Source organism: Drosophila virilis, chromosome 2 (genome assembly GCF_030788295.1).
Source record: "Drosophila virilis strain 15010-1051.87 chromosome 2, Dvir_AGI_RSII-ME, whole genome shotgun sequence".
Taxonomy (NCBI): domain Eukaryota; kingdom Metazoa; phylum Arthropoda; class Insecta; order Diptera; family Drosophilidae; genus Drosophila; species Drosophila virilis.
The window spans coordinates 4,292,411-4,313,627 of record NC_091544.1 but is presented as its reverse complement, the minus strand read 5'-3'; the positions used below and the strand labels follow the sequence as shown (position 1 = coordinate 4,313,627).

The 21,217-nt window shown below is 38.9% G+C and overlaps 2 protein-coding genes across 2 annotated transcripts in view; both read right to left on the bottom strand.

Moving 5' to 3' along the window:
* The window catches only part of LOC6629584 (probable cytochrome P450 28a5), a 58,590-nt gene that overhangs the window by 13,104 nt on the left and 24,269 nt on the right, over positions 1 to 21,217 (bottom strand). The window lies entirely within an intron of this gene.
* Positions 19,741 to 20,933, bottom strand: LOC6629585 (uncharacterized). The gene has a single exon (XM_002054841.4). It carries the CDS (start codon positions 20,799 to 20,801, stop codon positions 19,929 to 19,931), a length of 873 nt encoding a protein of 290 aa, XP_002054877.1. The 5' UTR covers positions 20,802 to 20,933; the 3' UTR covers positions 19,741 to 19,928.

The window sequence follows — 21,217 nt, the reverse complement described above, 5'->3', positions numbered from 1 at the left end:
CTTCAAGTGAATTTTAAAGTATGGCATAATTTAAGATAAATGTGTATAAAATCAAGTGAAAGCTATTATTTAACAAACTTTTCCATACAAGTTGCAATAAAATGCATTAAAGAAATGTCCCGTCCACTGAGATTTTAGCTCGGCTTCGCAATTCGCTTAGAGAAAAATCTTATATAGAAAAAAATATACTCCCGATCTATTGATTAGCAATCCATTACAATCCAAATTGCAATCATTTAAACTGACACGTCCAATGGGATCTCACGCCGTTTCTTCGCATCGGATGTTGATTAAAAACATAGTCTTATGCGCAATATAAATATTATTTTATATATATTAATATCCCTGATTGTTATGTTCGCTCTCGTTAAGCCCAGATCTCCGGATATTGTAGTTTTGTTGCAGTTCATTTTTCTCAAGTTTGATATTTTATATGATCCTCTTTCCGACACTCAATCAAAGTCCCAGTCATGTTGCAAAGCCAGCTATACTTCCAGCAGCACGGATGCCACTCAGAGCACAGCTGCACGCCGGCCACAAAGTGTTTATATTGTAACAACTCACTTACTTAACAATTGATTCACTCAAACACTCTCTCACTCGCAGACACACACACACATATATACTGACATATAAGCATCCGGTTGGCTGCAGCCATTTGCCATTTCCTGCCTTGACTTTTATTTCTGCGTTTCCGCACTCAGCGTTTGGCGACTTTTTATGCGTCGTGCTCTAATTTTTTAAGCCAATAGTTGTCCAATCAATTTCAAGTGCTCACCACTAGCTAGAATCTACATAAAGATGCCAAAGTGGCGATCTCAACACTCACAGGCCAGCTATTAAATACATTGTTGACGCAAGCCGATGACGATGGCGGCGTCTGGCGAAACGCCTATGTATAAATTTTGGGCCAGCCACCGACAGGGCCTGCAACAGCAACAATTGCAGCATAAGGAAATGCAGTAAAGGGCATAAAAATAATGGTTGCCAAAAATTCGACAGAACACTGAGCAAAAAGCTGCAGGAAAACTGAGCACAATGAACGCCCGAATATGACTAACAAAGTGTGAGGGCTTTTGCACAAATATGCCCTGCACTCAAACGTGTAGAGTTCATCTGACAAATATAACTATAGAAATCGTTGAGATTGTCTAATTTACCACAATTAATAGTTATATTTAAAAAGCTAGCTGCCTGCTAAATAGAATGCTTTCTCTCAAATGCAAAATTATTAAATTAAATTTCCACATAGTTATATATAAGATTCTTACTATATTTTTGCACAGCTCTGTTATTCTTTATGAAGAACCCAACTAATCTAATAGAATAGTTATTTTTGGCTTTAAAATAAATGTAAGTGTGCAACTATTTTATATTTGGCAAGCAATAAGCCGCAACACCACAATGCGAGCATAGTTAAGTAAACTTTGCTCAAAATTTATAAACAAGTTTTACCACCAAGTCGGGCTCGTCCTGCTTAATTAACAGGTATTCTGCTCCAGGTGTATTTGATGTTTGGTGCTTTTGTAAGTTTTATTGCCTGAGCTACACTTCAACAGAGTTAAGAGCTATGTGCTGCTTGACTATTAAAGTGAAATTTATTTGCGTATATTTGCTTATAGGGTATTTCCTAGTCAATCTCTACAGAGTATCGAGAAGTGTGGCAAAGATGGAATCTTGTAGCATTTTAAACGTGTGTATGAATATCTTTTGGCAATGAAAATGCCTGTGCCGGGGCAATGCACGAGGCAAGGTTCTGTTCTGATTCAGCTGCCATTCTGCGAGTTGTTGCTGCTGCTGCTTCGCCAAATAGACTGCTGTCGGAAAAATTGAAAAACAAATTGCTGCCATGGAAAACAATGCATCAAATATTTAATAGACACTGCCAGGCTGTCATTCAGGCCGCTTGGCGAGTGCCTATTTTACAATTAATGAAAAAAATCTAGCCAAATTATTTTTTCGAGCCAACAGCTGCCAACACGTGGAAAAGACAGAGTCTGATAAGGAGAGAGTGTGTGTGTGAGAGAGAAAGAGAGAGAGAGAGACAGAAGGGGAGATGGATGAAAGACAGGCGTGGGCTGCCAAAAATATGGGTCATGTTTGCCATGGTGTAATGTGTAGAATGATTGCAACTTTAAAAAGCAAACAAACAGGAAAACTGCTGCTTGGGAATCGCCACCCACCAAGTGGGTGAACGAACCAACAATGCAAACAGAAAACTGTCTGCCAGGCTGAGGCACTGGCACACGCCCAGGCAAACAGACAAACAAACAAACAGAACGTCCATACAAATGCCAGAGTCTGAAACTAGGCCTGTCGTCGCCGGGGCACATGCATCATGCATGCAGCAGTCAGCAGTCCGCAGTTCAGTCGGAATCGCAGTCGAGTTGAGGCATCGACTGTGCCAAGTTGCAACTGCATCTGTGCTTGCCTGGTGGCACTTGCAGTAGCTGCCAGTAACTGCGGCTCAGTCTCAGCCTTTTTATGTGCTTTGACTGCTGCACGTTGTTGCTGCAGCTACAATTGCCGCTGATTGCAAAAGTATCTGAATTGCATTGCAGGGCTGCAAAGTGTCCCTTGTGCATGCTTTTACTGACACATGTCAATGGCAACAGTTGTATATGTAATCTGTAAATTGTGTAGAATATTTTTATTTTTCCCTGTTTCATGATTTTTTTTATGTTTACATTCACCAAATCTTGGCGATCTTAAGTTGGTTCTTAAATATTCATTAACGGAAATACGAAAGTATGGGAAAATTCTGAAAAACTGCTGTATGATCAACCTCAATCTCTAGCTCAGCCTCAAAGATATTTTTGTCAAATGAATTTAAGAGGTGTTTTGGCATTTTTAGAAAGTTGGTCAACGATTCGGTGGGAAAAGTTTTGAGTGCTAGCCAATATCGAACAAATTGTATGAAACTTCATTTGAGATGTGACTGATATTTTTCCAAATACATTATGCAAAAAATTCAACGAGATGATGAAGTTTTTGCTAGGAACTCGCTTACCTATCCAAAACGATAATTTGAAAAATAGATAACTTGTTTGAAGGTTTCTTTTAAGGTCTTTTCCTAAAAGCCCTTTCAGTTGAGCAGCTACGAGTAAAATAGCTAATAGACAAGTGAAATCATATTATTTAAAGTATACTCGACGACATTAACTTAACGTAAACGGCTTTCAGGTGTCACTTCGAGTAGCTGATATTGTGCCTGGAGGCAAACTAATAGAAAATGCGAGTGGATGTAGCCCTGGTTGACTAACAGCAGCTCTCGATTGCTGATTACGAACGTATCTGTAGAAAAAGGAACGAAAAAAGATTATCATCGACATGCAACTGGAAGGAAGTATCTACCTGGCCGTACGGCTCCGTCAGCTACACTCACTATCCACTCAAGCAGTCAACACACCGGGTCTGCGTCTGAAGCAGCAAGCGGCAAGCGGCAATAAAAGCCGTAAGAGTAAGCCGCTTTCATGGCTCTCAGGGACAGGTATGCAGGGCGCAGGGACAGCAGCTTGAATACGGTTGATTTAGTTAATAGGAAACAAATATGTATACCTGCAGTGTAACAGTTACAGCAGTTACTGAGCAAGGACTCAAGGACTAACCAGCTATGACTTAAAGAGTGGAGTCATTGACTGCGTAAATTGAGGAGGTTTATGTGCGGCTGGTGGGAGGCAAGGGAAGGGGCGTGCCGTCGCAATTACCTGTCGGCACTTAAACGTTTCATAAGTGCCTGGCAAATGAATTGCAAATGATTTGTAAAAACGCTAGCAAAAAGTTTACAATTACAAAGAGAACAAAGCCACTCGCTAACTGCTTGCTTCGTGGCTGCCGTTCAAAGCCTTTCGCTGGATTAACATTGCCAAAGGCAGCAGCATTAGAAAAAAAAACCCCTTTTAACCCAGATTGAAAAAACTGGAAATTAGTTTTTATTTAGGTTGGCTGGCTGCCTGTTGCTGCATACGCGCGCGGAGGTGCCTGCATCCAAGTTTTTACTGCGCTTGCAGTTAATTTTTAATGCCTGGCATCTAAAAACTGTTGCCTCTTGCCATGTTATTATGCGTTTTATGCTCACTGCTGCCAAGTCATTTACAGCAACTACAACAAGATCAACTTTAGCAACAACAACATTGGTCAAGGCTGGCCACCAACGTCTCTTAGCCAAACACTTTGTAGCCGGGCTAAATACTAATGCATAAACATAGCCGCAGTTGTGAATGGAATGTAGCTGTTAAATGTAAAATCATTCTGGTAACTAAAAACAACTTTAAATCTTTTTTTTTTTTATTTTTGTAATTAATTTAGTTATTTACTTTTAATGTTGCCAATTGCGCGGGATTGCCGCAAAAACGCACTTCAACAAAATAAGAGGAGCACAAAGCAAGACCCTTTGATCCCTTGATCTGCAATGGTCCTTGAAATATGCCCACTTTGAGAGGGTCCTAAGAGTTGCCAAAGTGGGGAAACGTAATCAGTTGAGTATCTTGTTAAGATGAGTACAGTTAATTATTCTCGCATAATAGCTAAGGCAAGAGCATGGATTACCCAAAAACCATTATAATAGAAAAAAAATTTATTAATTCGAATTAAACAATTATAAACCATGATGTTGCTTTAAGTAAACTCAGCTCCAAACTCGTTTGTCTTAAGAAAAGATGCCAACTCAGTTTCAATAACATGTCCGCAAAAGTACTTGCGTGTTTGTCCAAAGTTCAGTATTTGTATTCTTGTGTATTCCCCTTGAATGCCTCATGTCAAGTTTTCTATTATGCAACTTACTTTTATCAGAGTCAATCCATGTATATGTTGGTACAAAACTTTTCCAAATGAAAATAAAGAGCACAATTCCTGGAACACACACACACACACAGGCACACACACTGGCATACACACGCACACACTGATATATAAATATATACATTATCATGGCGAAGTGCAAGTCGAGTTTTCTCGCTTCAATCGATTTCCGTTTAGCAAAGAAGCAAAAGAACCACTAAAAAAGTTGCCTGCCGATTGGCAGTTGCGAATTTTTCTCTTCTGTTCACTTGAGTGTTGTGTGTGTTGTCTGTGGCTATTGCTTTTAGTTGTTTTTTGCACTTTCACTTTAACGTTGGCACGTTTGTGTAGTTACCATTTGTTCCGCTGCTGTGCAAATTATTACATTGACCCAGTAAAACAGCAACGCGTCATGTGTTTGACTCGAAATCCTTGAAGGAAGCGGCTTAAATTCAAGGATTTCACCCTGTGCATGCTCTAACTGGCAGTTGGAGCGAAAATCGAGTTGAGTCTTAAGGTAACCAAAATCATAAAACAACACAAGGCAGCCAAAATTAATTGCCCGAAACGATGGCAGCCAGCAAAAGCAATTAACTTACAATTGTACTATATATTTTATATGTTGTGAGTTTTGTTTTTTTATAATTTAAACAACGGTTCCCATTTGCCCCTTATGCACTGCCATAAATCAAAGGCAAGCGCCCTAAAGTGAAATTCAAATGCTGGCCATATGGCTTGCCAAACTTGTCCTGAAACTTCCTGTTCAGTGCTCCTTCTAGGCAGTCGCTTGGCTGCTTCTCTTTGGCAAGGACGACTCGAGTCGACTCGACTCGACAACTGGTGGCGCCTGCGATCTGCGTACATGCAACATGGCACATGTGGCACATGCGGCTGTTGCTTGTACGAGTAGCCTTGTTGTAAATAATTCATTTTTTATTTGCTGCCGGAATGAACTTCACCTGGGTAATCAAGTGCAGGCGCAGTATTAAAAATTATTATTATTTTTTTTTTTTTTTTGATTTATGATTTAGTTTATGTTGCTGCTGGTTTTCAATATTTTTATGGCCGACAGCGTTGTTAAAAAAATAATGGCTGAGCTTAATTTGTTCTGGCGTCCGCTTCTCTAGCAAACGCCAAAACTTTCCATAGACTTCATAAAGCAGTATATGCAAAAGATTTTATGTTTTTTTTTTTTAAGAAAAATAATAATTATTGGCAATAAATAAATTCACGTCGGTGTTGATTTCACGTGAATTCTTGTAAATTCCAATTCTCATTTAATATGGAATGTACCATTATTAAAAATTGATTACATGTTGATATTAAAACAATACTTTTGCCATTTTCCGTTTATTTTTATTTATCATACGTTTCCGCCCCGTTAAAAATCTAAGCCCATACTACAAAAGTTAGTCAAATATTTGAAAATGAATTCGGAGTTCATAGAGCTCTTTTCGTCCATTTCGTCCAATTCAAAAATTAAACCATTATATTTTAACCACGAGGTGCGAAAGGAAATTTACGAGAAATAGATTTTTATACCGTGAACCCATTAAAAGTGGGTATAAGGGTATATTGTATTTGTGGAAAATCCACATTCTTATCTTGGGTAATAGCTCCGCGCGGAGATATGACGTTCCAAAACGACAGAACTCCGCGCGGAGATATGACCTTCTAAATCATCGCAATTTTTTTCAAAATCGAGGTCGGTGCGAAAATCGAAACTTTTTCTATTTTTTTTTTAATATCTCGGGTAAATCATGTCTGATTTTAAAAATCATCGAAAAAGCTTCGATTTTCGAAGGTGATATCTCCGCGCGGAGATCTGTCGTTTTGGAACGATTGCTTAGAAAATGAGTAAGCAAACTCGATCTGCGCAGGCACTAGGAGCACCTACATCTAAAATTTCAAGTCTCTAGCTCTTAAAGGTTCTGAGATCCTTGCGTTCATACATACGGATGGACGGACGGACGGACGGACAGACGGGCGGACGGACGAGCGGACAGACAGACAGACATGGCTAGATCGACTCGGCTATTGATGCTGATCAAGAATACTTTATGGGGTCGGAGATACTTCGTTCTGTCTGTTACATACATTTGGATTTTGCACAAATACAATATACCCTTATACCCATATTTAATGGGTTCAGGGTATAAAAAAGAGAAAAAATTGACAACAATTTAAAGCCTAACCGCAGGCGGCGCCTTTCTTGCAGTGGTCAGCGGTCAGCAAAAAAAGAACAAAAAACATAAAACGCTTCTATGGACATCACAAGCAAATAAAATGCAAAAAACTTTCCTCACAAAACACAAAACAAAAATGGCAAACAATTTTGGTTGAGGCGTTGCAATTAATAAAGGCCACACACGATGATGCAGGCGCAGGACATTGACACGGCAACAGAAACAACAACAGCACCCTCCTGGGCCCCTTCTAGGGGCCACTCTAGCAACAACCACAAAAAAGGGCGTAACAATCGGCCGTTTGCAGCTGAAGGCACATAAATTAGGGGCGTGTCGGACGGTACAACCGAGTACAACTCGACAGCATTTTGTGGCATGGGTTGGTTTTTTCTTGTTTTGTTATTGTTTTTTTTTCTTTTTGCCAGCTGCCTGCTGCCTCTTGTGTTGTGGGCCAAGTAAATCTTCAATGTTGTTGCACAGGCGATAAGGCAAGATAAATGAGGCTTTAATGTAAAATAAATTAAGCACTTGTCGTGTGTATTATGTGGCACCATTGGGCGACCGTCTCAGCTCTGACTGCTTCACTGGCCTGGACTGGCATGCCAGGAATGACATTTGATTATCACGCGGCTTCGGCGCGTCTTTGGCAGCGTGCAAAACGCGCGCGTTACATAAATCAACGCCAGCGTTGACATCGACGTTGAGGTCGACATTTGTGTCGTGCATGGCATAACAATGCCAGCGGGCTTTAATTAAACTACACTTAGAGTATTCTATTGCCAGTGTCTGTCACAGGACCTGCATGCCTCCGACTACAATAGGAAGCGTGCGGCAAATGTGTGCCATAAATTTCTTCAAATTCATGTGCTTCATGTGCAAGCTATCAGCTCGTGAAAGGGGCCGATTTCAACTAACTTAAAACTATGTTAAAGCAAAAAGAAAGGAGAGTAGTCGATTAAAACTTATCATTAGCTATATTAAGTTCTTTACAATATAATATTTAAACTAAAAGAGCCTAGAGTTAGTTATTTAGTATAATTATTTCTGTGCAGACATTCTTGAATAGCTTAACAACTATCGATACAAGTATCGAAACAGATTCATACTTTATACTCTATTTAAGAATAATCTTAACATTCATTATGGTTATGAATGATGAAATGTGTTTTTATGTAGTGAGTGCTAAATTAAATCTAATTATTTTTTTTTTTTAGCTTATTTAAAAAAAATCTGTATGAATTTTAATGTGAGTGTAAAACTAAACTAAGAAAAAAAAAACTAAATAAATTTGTTTTGCAAATATTTTAATTCGATTTTGGAACTTAATTAATTTGCATGTGGTGGAAAATTTCATTATCGCTATATGACGCTTGTTGCTCGATATTGCCATTTGTAACATTTCCCCGACGCATACAAATACAACGTTTGCTTTTCATTATAATAAATTAGTTGTTCCCTCGATTGAATTTTGTTCATACATATTTAATGCCGCCATTGTCATTATGTTTTTCCGGCTCTGCACCCCCCACCGCCCAAAAGTAGGCTACAAAAAACATTTTGCCACGCTCGCGTGCTGCATGTGATTAACAATAGACGCCGGTTCAACAATTGCCAGGTGTGATAGTTATCCGAACATCGCTCAGTCCCGCGTGGGCCATAAAGTGCTAGACAAAATAGACGCCTGTTCTACAGTCTACATGTTTTTAGATTGCGGATGGAATTTCAGAAAAAGAGTTAACAGCTCGCTCGAGCAAGTCCATATCCCCGCCTATAGGCCCTACAGGAGTAATAGACTGACATTAAATAAATATTATCTGTGTGACAAATAAATTGGTCGAAACAGCACAATATTATGCATTGCAACGTTTTTTTTGAACGCCATAAATTAATTAAATTCTTTATATCCGTTGTCTAATTAAATGCACTACGCAAAAACATGGTAAAAGGCGCATAATTTTCCATTCAATATTCAATTAAAATGACAAGCTAAATAAACCAGGTTATCTTTTTATATATATTTTCATACTTATCCATATGCATAGTAAGTACAGTGAAACCATTAAAGTTGTTTGGTTTCGATATTATTTCTGTCAATGAAAATTCAAATTTAATTTCATCCTAGGAAGTTACACACTTTCAACTGAATATATGAATCTACAAATATGAAAAAATGTATTTATATATGTGACAAATAATAATAAATAGTGTAATTGTAATTACTCAGAGCATAAAATCGCCTCGCGTCAAATATTTTATTGCTTCCTAGTAATTAGTTTGTATTTTTATTTATTGAATAATTCATGGGTTTTACTCAGGTGTGCATTATTTAGTTTGTATTCATTATACACACATGTTAATATATATAGAGACTATTGTTGTAACGAAACATTTGTCACACTGTCATTTGCCATGACTCTGCTTGGTAAATGTCTATTAACAAGACGGAGTAATTATTTGTCAGTTGGTTGTTTTTTTTTTTTTGCCTGTGTGTCGGGATCTGTGTGGTATTTCGTACTGCTTTGCAATGCTGCTCGTAAATCCGAGGTTTGTCTAGTCTAAAAGTTGACAGAGCTGATGAAAGAATTGATAATACATACAGAAGCCACTTTTACAACCCCAACAGTCAGTCATATTATAAATACACAATACAACTCTAGCCATAACAGAAATGCTAATAAAAAAATTTCGATTATTTTATGAATGTCCAAATATGCTTTTCATGCAGTTAAAAATTTATGTTTTTGAATATATACATATCTGATACTTTATATAGCTAATGTCTACAGGTCGTGTGTCAAATCGAAATAACCTAAATTGTTTACAGAAAAGCTGTAATTATTATTATTTTGGACGATATTGCAGTAAGAGACTTAAACTTGGTATATATACTTGTATATACCCTTATCAGATAGGGTACTTTTGGCTACGCTCACTGGGAACCTGGAAAATCAAATAAATATGTCCTTGTAAGTTTTGCTGTATTCTTATTTATTTTGATTTAAGGTCAAATCTGATCAATTGGTAACTTTTTAAGGTTTTACAAATCAGTCTGGTCAACTTGTAAATTTGATTAGCAACTACAACATCTATATCTGAAATCTCTAAATACTTTATTGCTGGATTCAGGTAGTCTTCTTTTTAAGCATACTCAATTAAGGTACTTAGTTGAACAAGTGTAAACAGATGAATGGCGGAATTTTGGCAGTTTACCTAGAGTCAGTTGGGAAGTTATCAAAATGATGAAAATTAAACGACTGTCGAAGTGCAATTAATTTGCACATGCTTGTCGTGTCGGCCATGGCGTGGGCTATGAGGTTATTTATGATGATAGGTGCACAGCAGCACATTGAATGCTGTGCATTCCATTGAAATGGGGCAAGTTCTTTGCGACTGTCCACATCTATTTGAGGCTTACAGCTGCGCGCACTTATGGACGTTTCGATTACTTGCCACAGAGTGGGAGAGTCAACCGCAGCCTCCATATTGGTATCCAGAGGCTCGTGTTGTGCCAACTGTCTGTCTGTCGGCGTGTGTATCTCGGCTTGTTGCTTACGACCTCAATTACATGCGCAAATAAACTGCAACAAACATTTGCTGAGAACTCGCCGCTGCCGCGCCCAAAACAGCAGCCTGCCACATATGGCCTTAACGCTGTGCTCTGCTTTTGTATAAATGTTGTTGGTCCTCCTGCACACTCACACGCGACACGTGCACACACGCAACAGCCACACACCCACACACTCACACACCCATGTACCCATACAAATATCACTTCATACTGGCATGTGCTTGCGTGTTTTGGTATTAGAATTTCAATGCAAATGTCCTTGTCACATTTGGGAAATTTATTTGTAAATTTGCCTATGCACATGGCTCTCACGGCAAGTACCTTTTCATGTGTTCGTGTACATGTGTATGTGTGTGTGTGCATGGGTGTGCGATTCTGTATGCGAAACCCTTTATAAAACAAATAATCAGCTGCCGAAAATAAGGGGCAAAATATATATGTTTGTGGACTCAAAATCCACATCTGTGTTATGAATAAAAAATTTCTATAATTTGGAATTTGGAAGATCTTTAATGCTTAGCCTTAACTTCATATCATAGTCTGATCAAATATGTTATAGTTTATTTTTTGTCAGCTAATAATAAAGTTTATTTTAACCGTAGATTTACGATTAAGAGTATTTTTCGGTTGGTTCTTAATTATTTCAATACTTTTTTAATTTGTTTAATTTTTACATATCATCTTTAAAATATAGCTATTTTTTATATGGGACAACTTTAAATATTCAAATATTAGTAAAAAACTTAACTCTAGGTAAAAGAGAGTATCAAAAATGTTGTGAGAAGAAAACATGATTATTTAGGTGTGAAGTATCAAATATTTATTTATCGAATTTGATTTTGGCACACATTAAACTAGACCTGGCGATATTCATAGGGGTTAAGAGTGAAATTTATTTCTAAAACATCAACGAGTTCTGTATGAGTTTTGGGTTGAAAGCTGTCAGTGCCCGTCAGTAGACTTTGTTAAGCCGCAAAGATAAAAACACGACCAAAGGCAAACGATTCGTTTTGCAACTCTTCTTAAACACACACGTAGGCACACACACGAACACACACACGTACGCACACGCACATACACGTACACGCACAATTTTGACCTCACAGTCAGCTTTTGATTCTTTGAACCTGCCGCTTTGCATAGTTTCGCGTTTTTGGTGCGCCTAATTGCAGTCATGAAACTGGGCATCGATTGCATGGCTCGTAAATCCTTATGAGTCGCCGGGTAGCATAAAGCCACGTGGCATTAATTTCATATTATCAGCTGTTTGCTGCCGGGGGGCAATAAAAAGCGCCCAAAGACTGCAGTCAAAGCTGGCCACAACTAACGGCTTGTTGTGCCAACATAGCGTACTCCTGGGTTTTCTATTTAATGGAATTGCGCGGGCCGAAGCTGCAGCAATACGAGGGCTATGGACTGGCTGCCTTGGCCTGGCTCAGCACAACTTTTCTTAGCCTGGGCAAGTTTTACTAGCGCACATCTAGAATGAGCTCACGTGCTACGTAGTCAAGCCATCGCCATTGCCTACTCCTTATGCGGACACAATTTCACAGCGAAATGATTTTGAAAAGGGGTCCCAGGTCTCACAGCCTTTTACTGACCCGGCCAGGCCAGGCCAGGCCAGGCAAGCAGGCTAGCTGCGGCCCATCTGTGTATTTGAACGTTGAAAGATGCAAATTTACTACACTCCAAAATGGTCCGACAGTTGAAATAAATATTAAAGTGAAAAACTTTGCAACATCTCTCGCTGTGTGTGTGTGTGTGTGTGTGTGTAGGTGGGTGTGTGTCGGCCTAAGGCAAGCGGATGTTAATGGAGTTGGTGGGGAGGGGGTGTGGCCGGCTGTGCATAGCTCGTGGTCCTGCAATTTTACTCGGTATTCGCTTTTCTTTGCTGTGCAAAAATTAACATTTGCACAAGGTTTGTAGAAACAGAAACGGCAACGGGTTTGGGTACGGGTACGGGCAGGGGTACGGGCACGGACTTCGGCTGTGAGCTATAAAACTTGCTCATTCATAAATCATGCACAAAATTATTATCATTATGAAAGTTGCCTTTCAGTATCATCAAAGCGGGTGCCAACGTGGCTGCCGCCTGCCAGAACCCAGAAGGGTTAAGCGCGTCAGCCAAAGATTCTTTTTGCGTTTCGCCTCGACTCGCCACCCGTCGCCCCGAAACGCCACGCCTTGACGTTGACTTTCATTTTTTCAATTTTTCATCATCAAATCCAGGCAGGAAGGCGGCGTTGGCAACAAAAGAAAAATGAATGTTGCATGGATTTAGAAACGAACAGATTTACTTGCCCTTTCATATTGTAATTTGGTTTTTATCTTATCTTAACTTGTAGCGCACTGTGAACTTTGATAATTTTACACTTAATTTCATTTAACTTATCGCTGGCCCGTGTTTGTGTATGTCCTTGCTGATGCTGTCGCTGCTTGGCAAGTGACACAACCAATAAGACAGCTAAACATTTGACTTATTGTGCAAGTCAATTTGGATTGGGTTGGGCTGAAGGGCGAGGACACGAGTGGGTTAGCCTTCACTCTTGATTATATTCCGGCAACTGTTTCCCATTCCCTCAAACGTCATCCCCCCCTATTGTGCTGTGCGCTGCGCTGAATTTAACGAGTTTACTTGGTTATTGATATGCAGCCGGAAGTTTTAGCTAACTTGCTCAACTAACAGCCCTCAACGTCGAAAATAAATTGTTGGTGTTGGCAGATTACAAAGTGCTAATTGGTTTTCAGTTTACACAAACAAATACCCACACAAATGAGATATTTTCACATAAGGATGCATTTAGTGCGAAGCACCTCTCGACATTCAATTTTACTTAAATGAAATCTTGAATTCTTATTAGTAGTGATACGTTCTCTAAAGTTCGAAGACTTTAAAAACTGTTGTTACTTTTATGTTTTAATGGGTGAGAATGAAAGCAGTTCAAAGCAATACTCTTCTAGAGAAAGTTAATTATATTCCAGGAATACCAGGTTTCATGTGGCTTAAATGTTGTAAGGCTTTCTTTTACTATTAATAAATAATATTTTGTGTATTAGATGCCAGTTAGTTGTACAATATACCTGACTTTTCGTGGCAGTTTATGTGGTTTTTGCCCTTAACCCAGTGAATTTAAAATATGCTATAAAGTAAGAGGCAGAGATACACAGATATAATGATTGACTTCCGCTTGACGTTGCAAATGAATTTATCAAAGCTAATTAAATGAATTTAATTGAATTTAAATTCCTTAGGCAGTCAAAACATAATGTCAATTTTGGCCTAAACCACAGGCTTCATCAAGCTTTTCAGATTTTGGTTCAGCAATAGTTTCAAATATGTCAAAAATTCCAAATTAGTCTCTTCAAAATTCAAATTAAATACATTTAACTTTCATCAATGACAATCAAAGCTGCTGAACTTGTCCATTTGCTTTAGTTCCTCGTTGCAGTAATATGGGAACGGGATTTTCAACAATAGGTATGGCTAATTTAAATTATGGTGCCATGTTCTTCAGTCAATCAATTGATGCCAGCAAATTAATTGAATTTAACCTATGAATTGTATAAATTTATTGCCACAACCGGGTTAAGCTGTAACACAAAACACAATAGAGCAATAGTATGATGACATTGAACATATTGAATTACGACATATATTATTGTTTGATGCTCTTGATTTGCTCCTGCTTAACAGTCTTGAAGGAAAAGGAGGTATTCATCAGCAGCGAATGCATTTATGCCCTCTACACTTCACATTACAATTGGAAGCAAGAGAAACTTCGATTTCTAGCAATGCTTTGACAAAATTTTCAGCTTTTTCTACAATCGATTCCCGATTCTATCGGTCTGAAGCTACAACCACTTGAGAATTATAAGCAACGAAAAGGCGACAAAGCTGGTAAACTAAATTGCTTCTTTATGTTGCGGTTAACTTAAATTGACAAACACATTTACTTATAAAGATTTTGAAAAGTTCTGTTCTGATTTAGTTAAACTGAAATTTCACGCAACAATTTTCTGTTACACAACAAATTGATTCTGTTCTTTTCCCCATGTTAGACACAACGTGTGGGAACAAACTTTGACTTTATCAATGCATCGTTTAGTAAAAACAAATATATGCTTCTACGCGATTGAATTTCGTATAAAAATAAAGATTTGAAGAACTCAGTTGCTTAAATAAAATACAATATTTCCGTTACAGCTATTGCCAATATATTTTATCATAAGCTGATTGCAAAAACTCAACATAAGAAACTTTGTTTCGCGCGCAAGGCGAACCCAACTTAATCCCTTGACATATATCAACTAGAAATAAATGCAATGCAAATGCACTTTTTCTCGAGTGTATAAATCTTTGAATGCGCGCGAATTACTTAAAGCAAAAACGGGCAAAGAAAACTTTTGCGAACAAGCTGAAAAGTTACGCCTATGCCAGAAGCTGCCAATGTTGCCAATATGCTCGGCCTCAAAGTGGTAAAAACACGCAGCAAAGCGCACTAAACCGCACCACCCCACACCATCCAGCAGAAACATGAACCCAATCTGGCAGCCGCCTGCTCAGTCCCAGTTCTTAGCTATGCAAAATAGCAACAAGCGAGCTGCGAACGCGGAAATTGAATCTAAAAGCTGGTTCGCCTTGTTGTACGTATTTGCTTGACTGCCATAAACTAGAGAAAAACATCAGCTCGGCAAGTGTAAAAACAGCGGAGCCAAGTGCTTGGCTAAAGTTTCCACCAAGAGTTTTTGGGGGCGTGTCGAGTAACGATTGATTTTCGTTCATGTGGAGGGCCTCTTTAGTTGTGTATTGTTTTCGCAGCAGCGGTTTTTTTTTTTAATAATATCCAGTCAACTAGGTCCTTGCCATACTATGATCTAATTTCCCAACTTGCAATTAATTAATAATAATATTTATTAGCTTTTGAAAAACGCAAAACAAGCCAATGCATAGGGCCTGCATGCCACTTTATTAGAATAGCGCTTTGTGCATTGTTGTTGCCGGCTTATTTACTTTCTAGCATTTTTCCAAGAATTTTGTTTGCCGCTATTGTAACTAACTTTTTCAGTTTTCCCTCAAAGCATTCCCGTTTCACTCTTTTGCTCACATCGCTTTTTTTTTTTTAAACTCTTTCGATTGCAACATGCCGCGAGCAGTTGGTCTTTTGGTCCTGCCATAAATAAAACATGAAAAAGTATTATGGTCGGAAATGCCAGACTAAGAGGTACCCTGTCTGCCTGCCTCCCATTTCCTTTTATACACATAAGCAAAAAGGAGGAAATATTGCATAGTTAATATTTTCTTCCTAGCATTTAATATTCCTCCTAGCTATTCCAATTGTACCTAAAATTATTGCTTATATTTACCTTATAGCATCAAATACAAACAGTTTGTAACATATTCTAGCAAGCGTTATAATACCCTTTGTGAAAAGTGTTGGGCACAGTGTTAATAAAAAATGGACACTAAGCCCGCTACTGTTTATTTTCAATTAATATTTTCGGAGAACATTTCATTGTCATTTAAAAATCTAATGATTATTTAACAAAATTGGATAGAGACGAGTTCAAAGAACATGCATTTTCCGTGCAAATATTGGATATTGCATATTTAATGGATATTGTGCACAAAGCGTTTACAGAGCCAAAAATGCCGCTGAGCTTATTTATCCATCCATATGAATTCTATTGTTACCGCCATTGTTGAAGGCTGAGTTTCCAATATTTCAGAACATTTGTAGGCAAATGTACTCATTAATAGATGGGCTAGATATGTTAAAAATTTATTCTTTTGCCACGTTCACGTACTTCATCATATTACAATGCACACACTTAAAGAATTAAATTAATGTTGGTAAAGAATACAAATAAAGAATATGCAAATTAAAAATTTTTAAATGTCACGCTAAGCTGGGACTGGAGCACATTGCGAGCATTAGTGACCTTTATTTTTCATAGAAATATCTAAAGGTTAATGCTTCTAGATGAATTCAAATGAAATCTATTAAAATGAGAAAATGTCTGCTGTGGTAAAATAAGCTACTTATTGAAATGGGTCCAGACGAAGCTTAATTGTCTGATGGATATTTCAAAGGACTTAAGTTGAGTGTAATAATCCTGCATAATTGTTTACATTATTTACATTCGAATTAAAGTTGATCCAAATCGATTGATTCTCAAATTTGCTGATTAGTGTAGGCGGCGGCATATTTGAAAGTCAAATTTAATTATTATTTGACCGGCAACTGTTTCAATTCCCAGTCACAATTGATCAGCTTTTAATTAGACACGTGGCCAGTGGCCAGCCTTGGCCTTGGCACGTGGCCCCACCTGACATACGCGTAGGAAAATTCCTTAATTTGATTTCAATGTCTACTTCACACAGTTTTATGGCACAGCCTTTACTTGACCTACGATTAAAGTTTCTTATGGAAATGTGGCTCGCATTTTGATGTCACATTATGAAGAATGGGCTGGGGCATTCATAACTCGTGCACGTTTCTGGCACTTTGGGAATATGATATGAAAATGGTTTGTCTAATCTTCGAAATGTCTCCAAGGCATCGAATTAAGTGAAAAGGGTTAAGCCACTGAGAACTGTGCGTATATTTTAGCCAACTTATTGCTGGTCACTGTCAGGGCTACGTGTGTCTGAGCCTTCTCTTTGCTCCGATGACAGTCACATTTTCCTTGGCAGGACAGGTCCGGCAGCTTGAGTGGGCCCCAAATGGACACAAAAATTAAGACACATTGACAGTTTGAAATGTGCCTAAATATTTCTAACGTTTTTTTCTTCACAATTTTTACATTTGTAAATGTATTTAGATTCAAGTTATACACACATAAAAGCAATTTATAAATTATTGAAATTATTGTCACTATGGTCAACCTTTTATCTGAAATGTGTTGATATTCAAGTAAAAACTAACCCTCGATCGATATGTTCTGTTAATGGACTTGCTCTTAAAATAAGTGTTCATTAGTCTATAATTAACTTTACTAAGAACAACTTGAAACAATTTTAAATATTTATAGAATGCATTGCCTCTGCCACATTAGTTGAAGTTAGAGATAAAAAATATATAAGCTCATTGGCAGAAGCAACTCAATAGGCTAATTGGCAATTAAAAGTACTGCACATAAGCTGCCAACTAATTCTCAACTTTACACTTGCTGCAACTTATTTGTGTTGCAATAGTTAACAGATTTTATTTATTCAAATACATTTTTCGCAACGTCTGGACGTTTGGCACATCGTTTTTGTACTCTGATATTTTTGAATTCTGGAACATGGACAGGACTTCGTTGCAATTAGCAGGAAACGCTGGGTATTCAGCAAATGAGGCAAAATCGTGGCATACTTTTCAGCGCTCGCCGCTAGTTGGTTGCCATAAGTTGCTCGCTCTAACTCTCTGCGCGCGTCTGTGTGTGTGTGTGTGTTTGCAAATACTTAAAGTGAAGACAAACCGTGTCAATGACATTTGACACGTGACCCTCTTTGGCACACACAAACACAGACCCAGGGAAGGCAACCATATAACCATAACCATAAACATTTAGCTCGAGCATCGCACTGAGCTCCAAGAGTTGACTCTGCTCTTGTTGTTGTTGTTGTTGTTGTTGTTGTTGATACTGTTGTAACTGCTGCTCGCTAGTTGGGGTCGTTCCAACGTGATTAGATGCGATTGTGTACGCAATTGAGCGAAATTGATGGCAATGCTATTAAAAGGTATGTCCCAGCCATGCATTCCCGTCCCCCACCATTCGGTCCGCTGCATTGGTTTCAGCTGCCATCGCCATCGTTGTCGCCGTTCATAATTAATTTTCTAGTGAATTTACTTTCATGGCATTTCGGTTAGCTAAATGTGGCCAATGGAAGCTAGCGAAGGCAGCGAGCCACATCCAGCTGCCTGCTGCCTGCTGCCAGCTGCCTGTTACCCGTTGGCTTGTAGCTGGTGTGGATACATAAAAGTTGCTTCGGCTGCGGCATTTATTTTAATTTGAAAACTATTTCCACGTCCCGACCACGCCTATACCTCCATCTTAATTTTGTGTGCCCATGGTTATGCTCATTATTTTCGCTTGACATTAGTTGGATTTTTATTACATAAGTCGGCCAGGCCGCATTGCGTATACGCAGCTTTGTACAACTGCCATCATTTTCATTATAATTTGTATATGGCGTGTGCTATTGCCCGGCTTGAATTTATCGAACGAGTTGGAGCGGTAAAAATCTGTTATAAATATTAGCACAGCGCTTTTGGCTTAATGGCAACATAATTGTAGGCTGTACTAGTAATCCACTCGGACATTCCGAAAATACGAACTAATATGCATGCCTCCAATACCCTTATAAACTAATATATAAATAGATTTATATTGATAATTTAGATTCCCAATCAGATTATAATAGAAAGAGTTCCTAATAGCATGCATGTGTTTATACAATTTGCATTTAGATATACCCTGTATATAGGCCGAATGTGTTATAATTTTCATAGTTCATCGTTGGCATCAAAAACAAGCATGGATTGAGAAGTGCAGAGCATAGTTATAGTTGCGATAGTAATACAAACTCTGTTGTTCATTATTTTACTTTCTCTTTGACACATTTCAAATAGTGCGAAATATTTTAAATAAAAGAGAGTGCATAACTTAATTACGTTTTATCTTCTGACATATTTTGGTCTTGACTTAAGTTTGTGTATTGTGATTGGACGCAGGTTTCGTTTTATTGTTAACATTCATTGCACCTTGTACACCTTATCCAGCGAGCACTGTAGTTTATGGCCCCAGTAATGTACCCACGATATCCTGTATGCAAAAAAGGGTATAAAAATACATATCTAAATAGTTAACGTAGTTAAGCTGGCAAATTATTTGCACGAAAATATTTTTGGCTTCAGGCTAGCTAACTTCCGGCCCAGCCCGGACGACTTTGCATTTGGCCATAGGCAGCTGGCAACTGGCAGTTGGGAGTTGCCGGTGGTCGATTGGCTGTTGGTTGCCAGAAGTTGGCAGTTGGCGTGTGTGGCGGCCATTTCGCTTGGGGCCCAATTGACTGGAGGCGCTACATGGGTGGACGCGAAAAAAAAAGGGGAAAGTTGAAAGCTGAGCAACTCCTCCTGTGGGTGCCAAACATTTGCGTTCCGTTCTGTTGGCGGCCCAAAAAGAACGATAACCACGCAGCAATTACCTTTGATTGGACACTTAAATTTTTCGTTTTGTTTTATTGAAACGTGATTTATGGGACTTGCTTCGGCACAAGGTCAGGCTGGTTTAAATAGCACGTAAAATTTACTATAGGCCACAAATAAAAGAGGAGGACTGGAAGTTGTCGGAATTACTTGGAAGATAAAACGGGGCGCAATTGAAATGGATCTGACGGCGTCTACTGTTCATGTATTTGGAGCTATATTCATTGGGTTATCCCCTTCCTTGGCAGGAGCAGGATTTCGCTCGAGAGCATGCTGTGCAATCTTGGCCTCAAAGAAAAGTTTTGCTCCGCTGACGCCCACCCGGGACACATTTACGGATTCTTTTCGAGCTTTTAGCACCAGCTGAGAGTTCATTAGATTGCCGGCCTTTGGCCTGTTGTTCTGAAGGATTGCTGCGTACGTAAGCAGAAACTGACAGAAGTTCATTCTTGTTGCCCGCTTGCCGACAATTTCTGCCATCAGCTTCTTTGCAGCCAGATGGGTCTGTGGCACCGATAGCTTCTCCAGAGCCAGTTTAAGCTCTGCCAGCTCAAGAAAGTTATCGCCGTTTACATCACATAGCTTAAAGACGGCAAACGCCTGACGTATCTCTTCGGGCTCAAAGAATCGCTGGGTAAACTTGCTCGCCGCATGTGGTGTGTCCTCTTCGCTGCTGTCGGTGAACTGCAAGGACCTTCTCTCTAGCACAACGCAGAGAGACAGACGCTTTGCAAGCTCTTCGGATTCACCAGTGGTGACGTTTTTATTCATGTCCAGCTTTGATGTCAGATCCTCCAACTTCGCTTCGAATTCATCTATGCCTCTGTTTAAGCTCATGGTCGACGCACTTTTCATGCGGTTTTTCCATGCCTTACATATGGTTTTAAACGATTCACAAGACGCGAATGACGAGACGGCGGATATGTCCGATAAATTCTCAAGCGAATTGCACGGACTAAGCGGCTTCTCCATGAAGCTATCACCGATTCCATGTGTTTCAGTTGACGGCAGGATGTTAAGTGCAATTGTCGAGGGGGAAATACCAGCGGAATCTTTCTCGATTTCAGTCGACATTGTGTTAACAGGGAATTTAATTAGCAGATAAAATATTTTGACCAAAAACGACTACAAGTTTTGTTCTGTTTTGTACAAAGTTAAAATATAGCAAAAATTTATAGAAAACGGGTTTGACATGGGAACTGTAAATGTATTTTAAATCAGTTTGGCCTGTTTTGTTATTTACTAAGCATTAACATAGAACATACATGTTCTATGGTTAGTGGCATAAATCAAAGAGGTTTTAAGCTGCGAAGTCAAGTTGGTGGATTTTAAGTAATCTATATACATTCGTATGCATCGCGCGTACTTTTAAGACAGAGACAGAGGCAGAGACAGACACAGATCTTCACACCAGACAGAGTTATCCACATTCACAAGGTGAGAGATGTGAATGGGGATCGTGCAATGTCCGCCTTTGTGTTTCCGCCTAG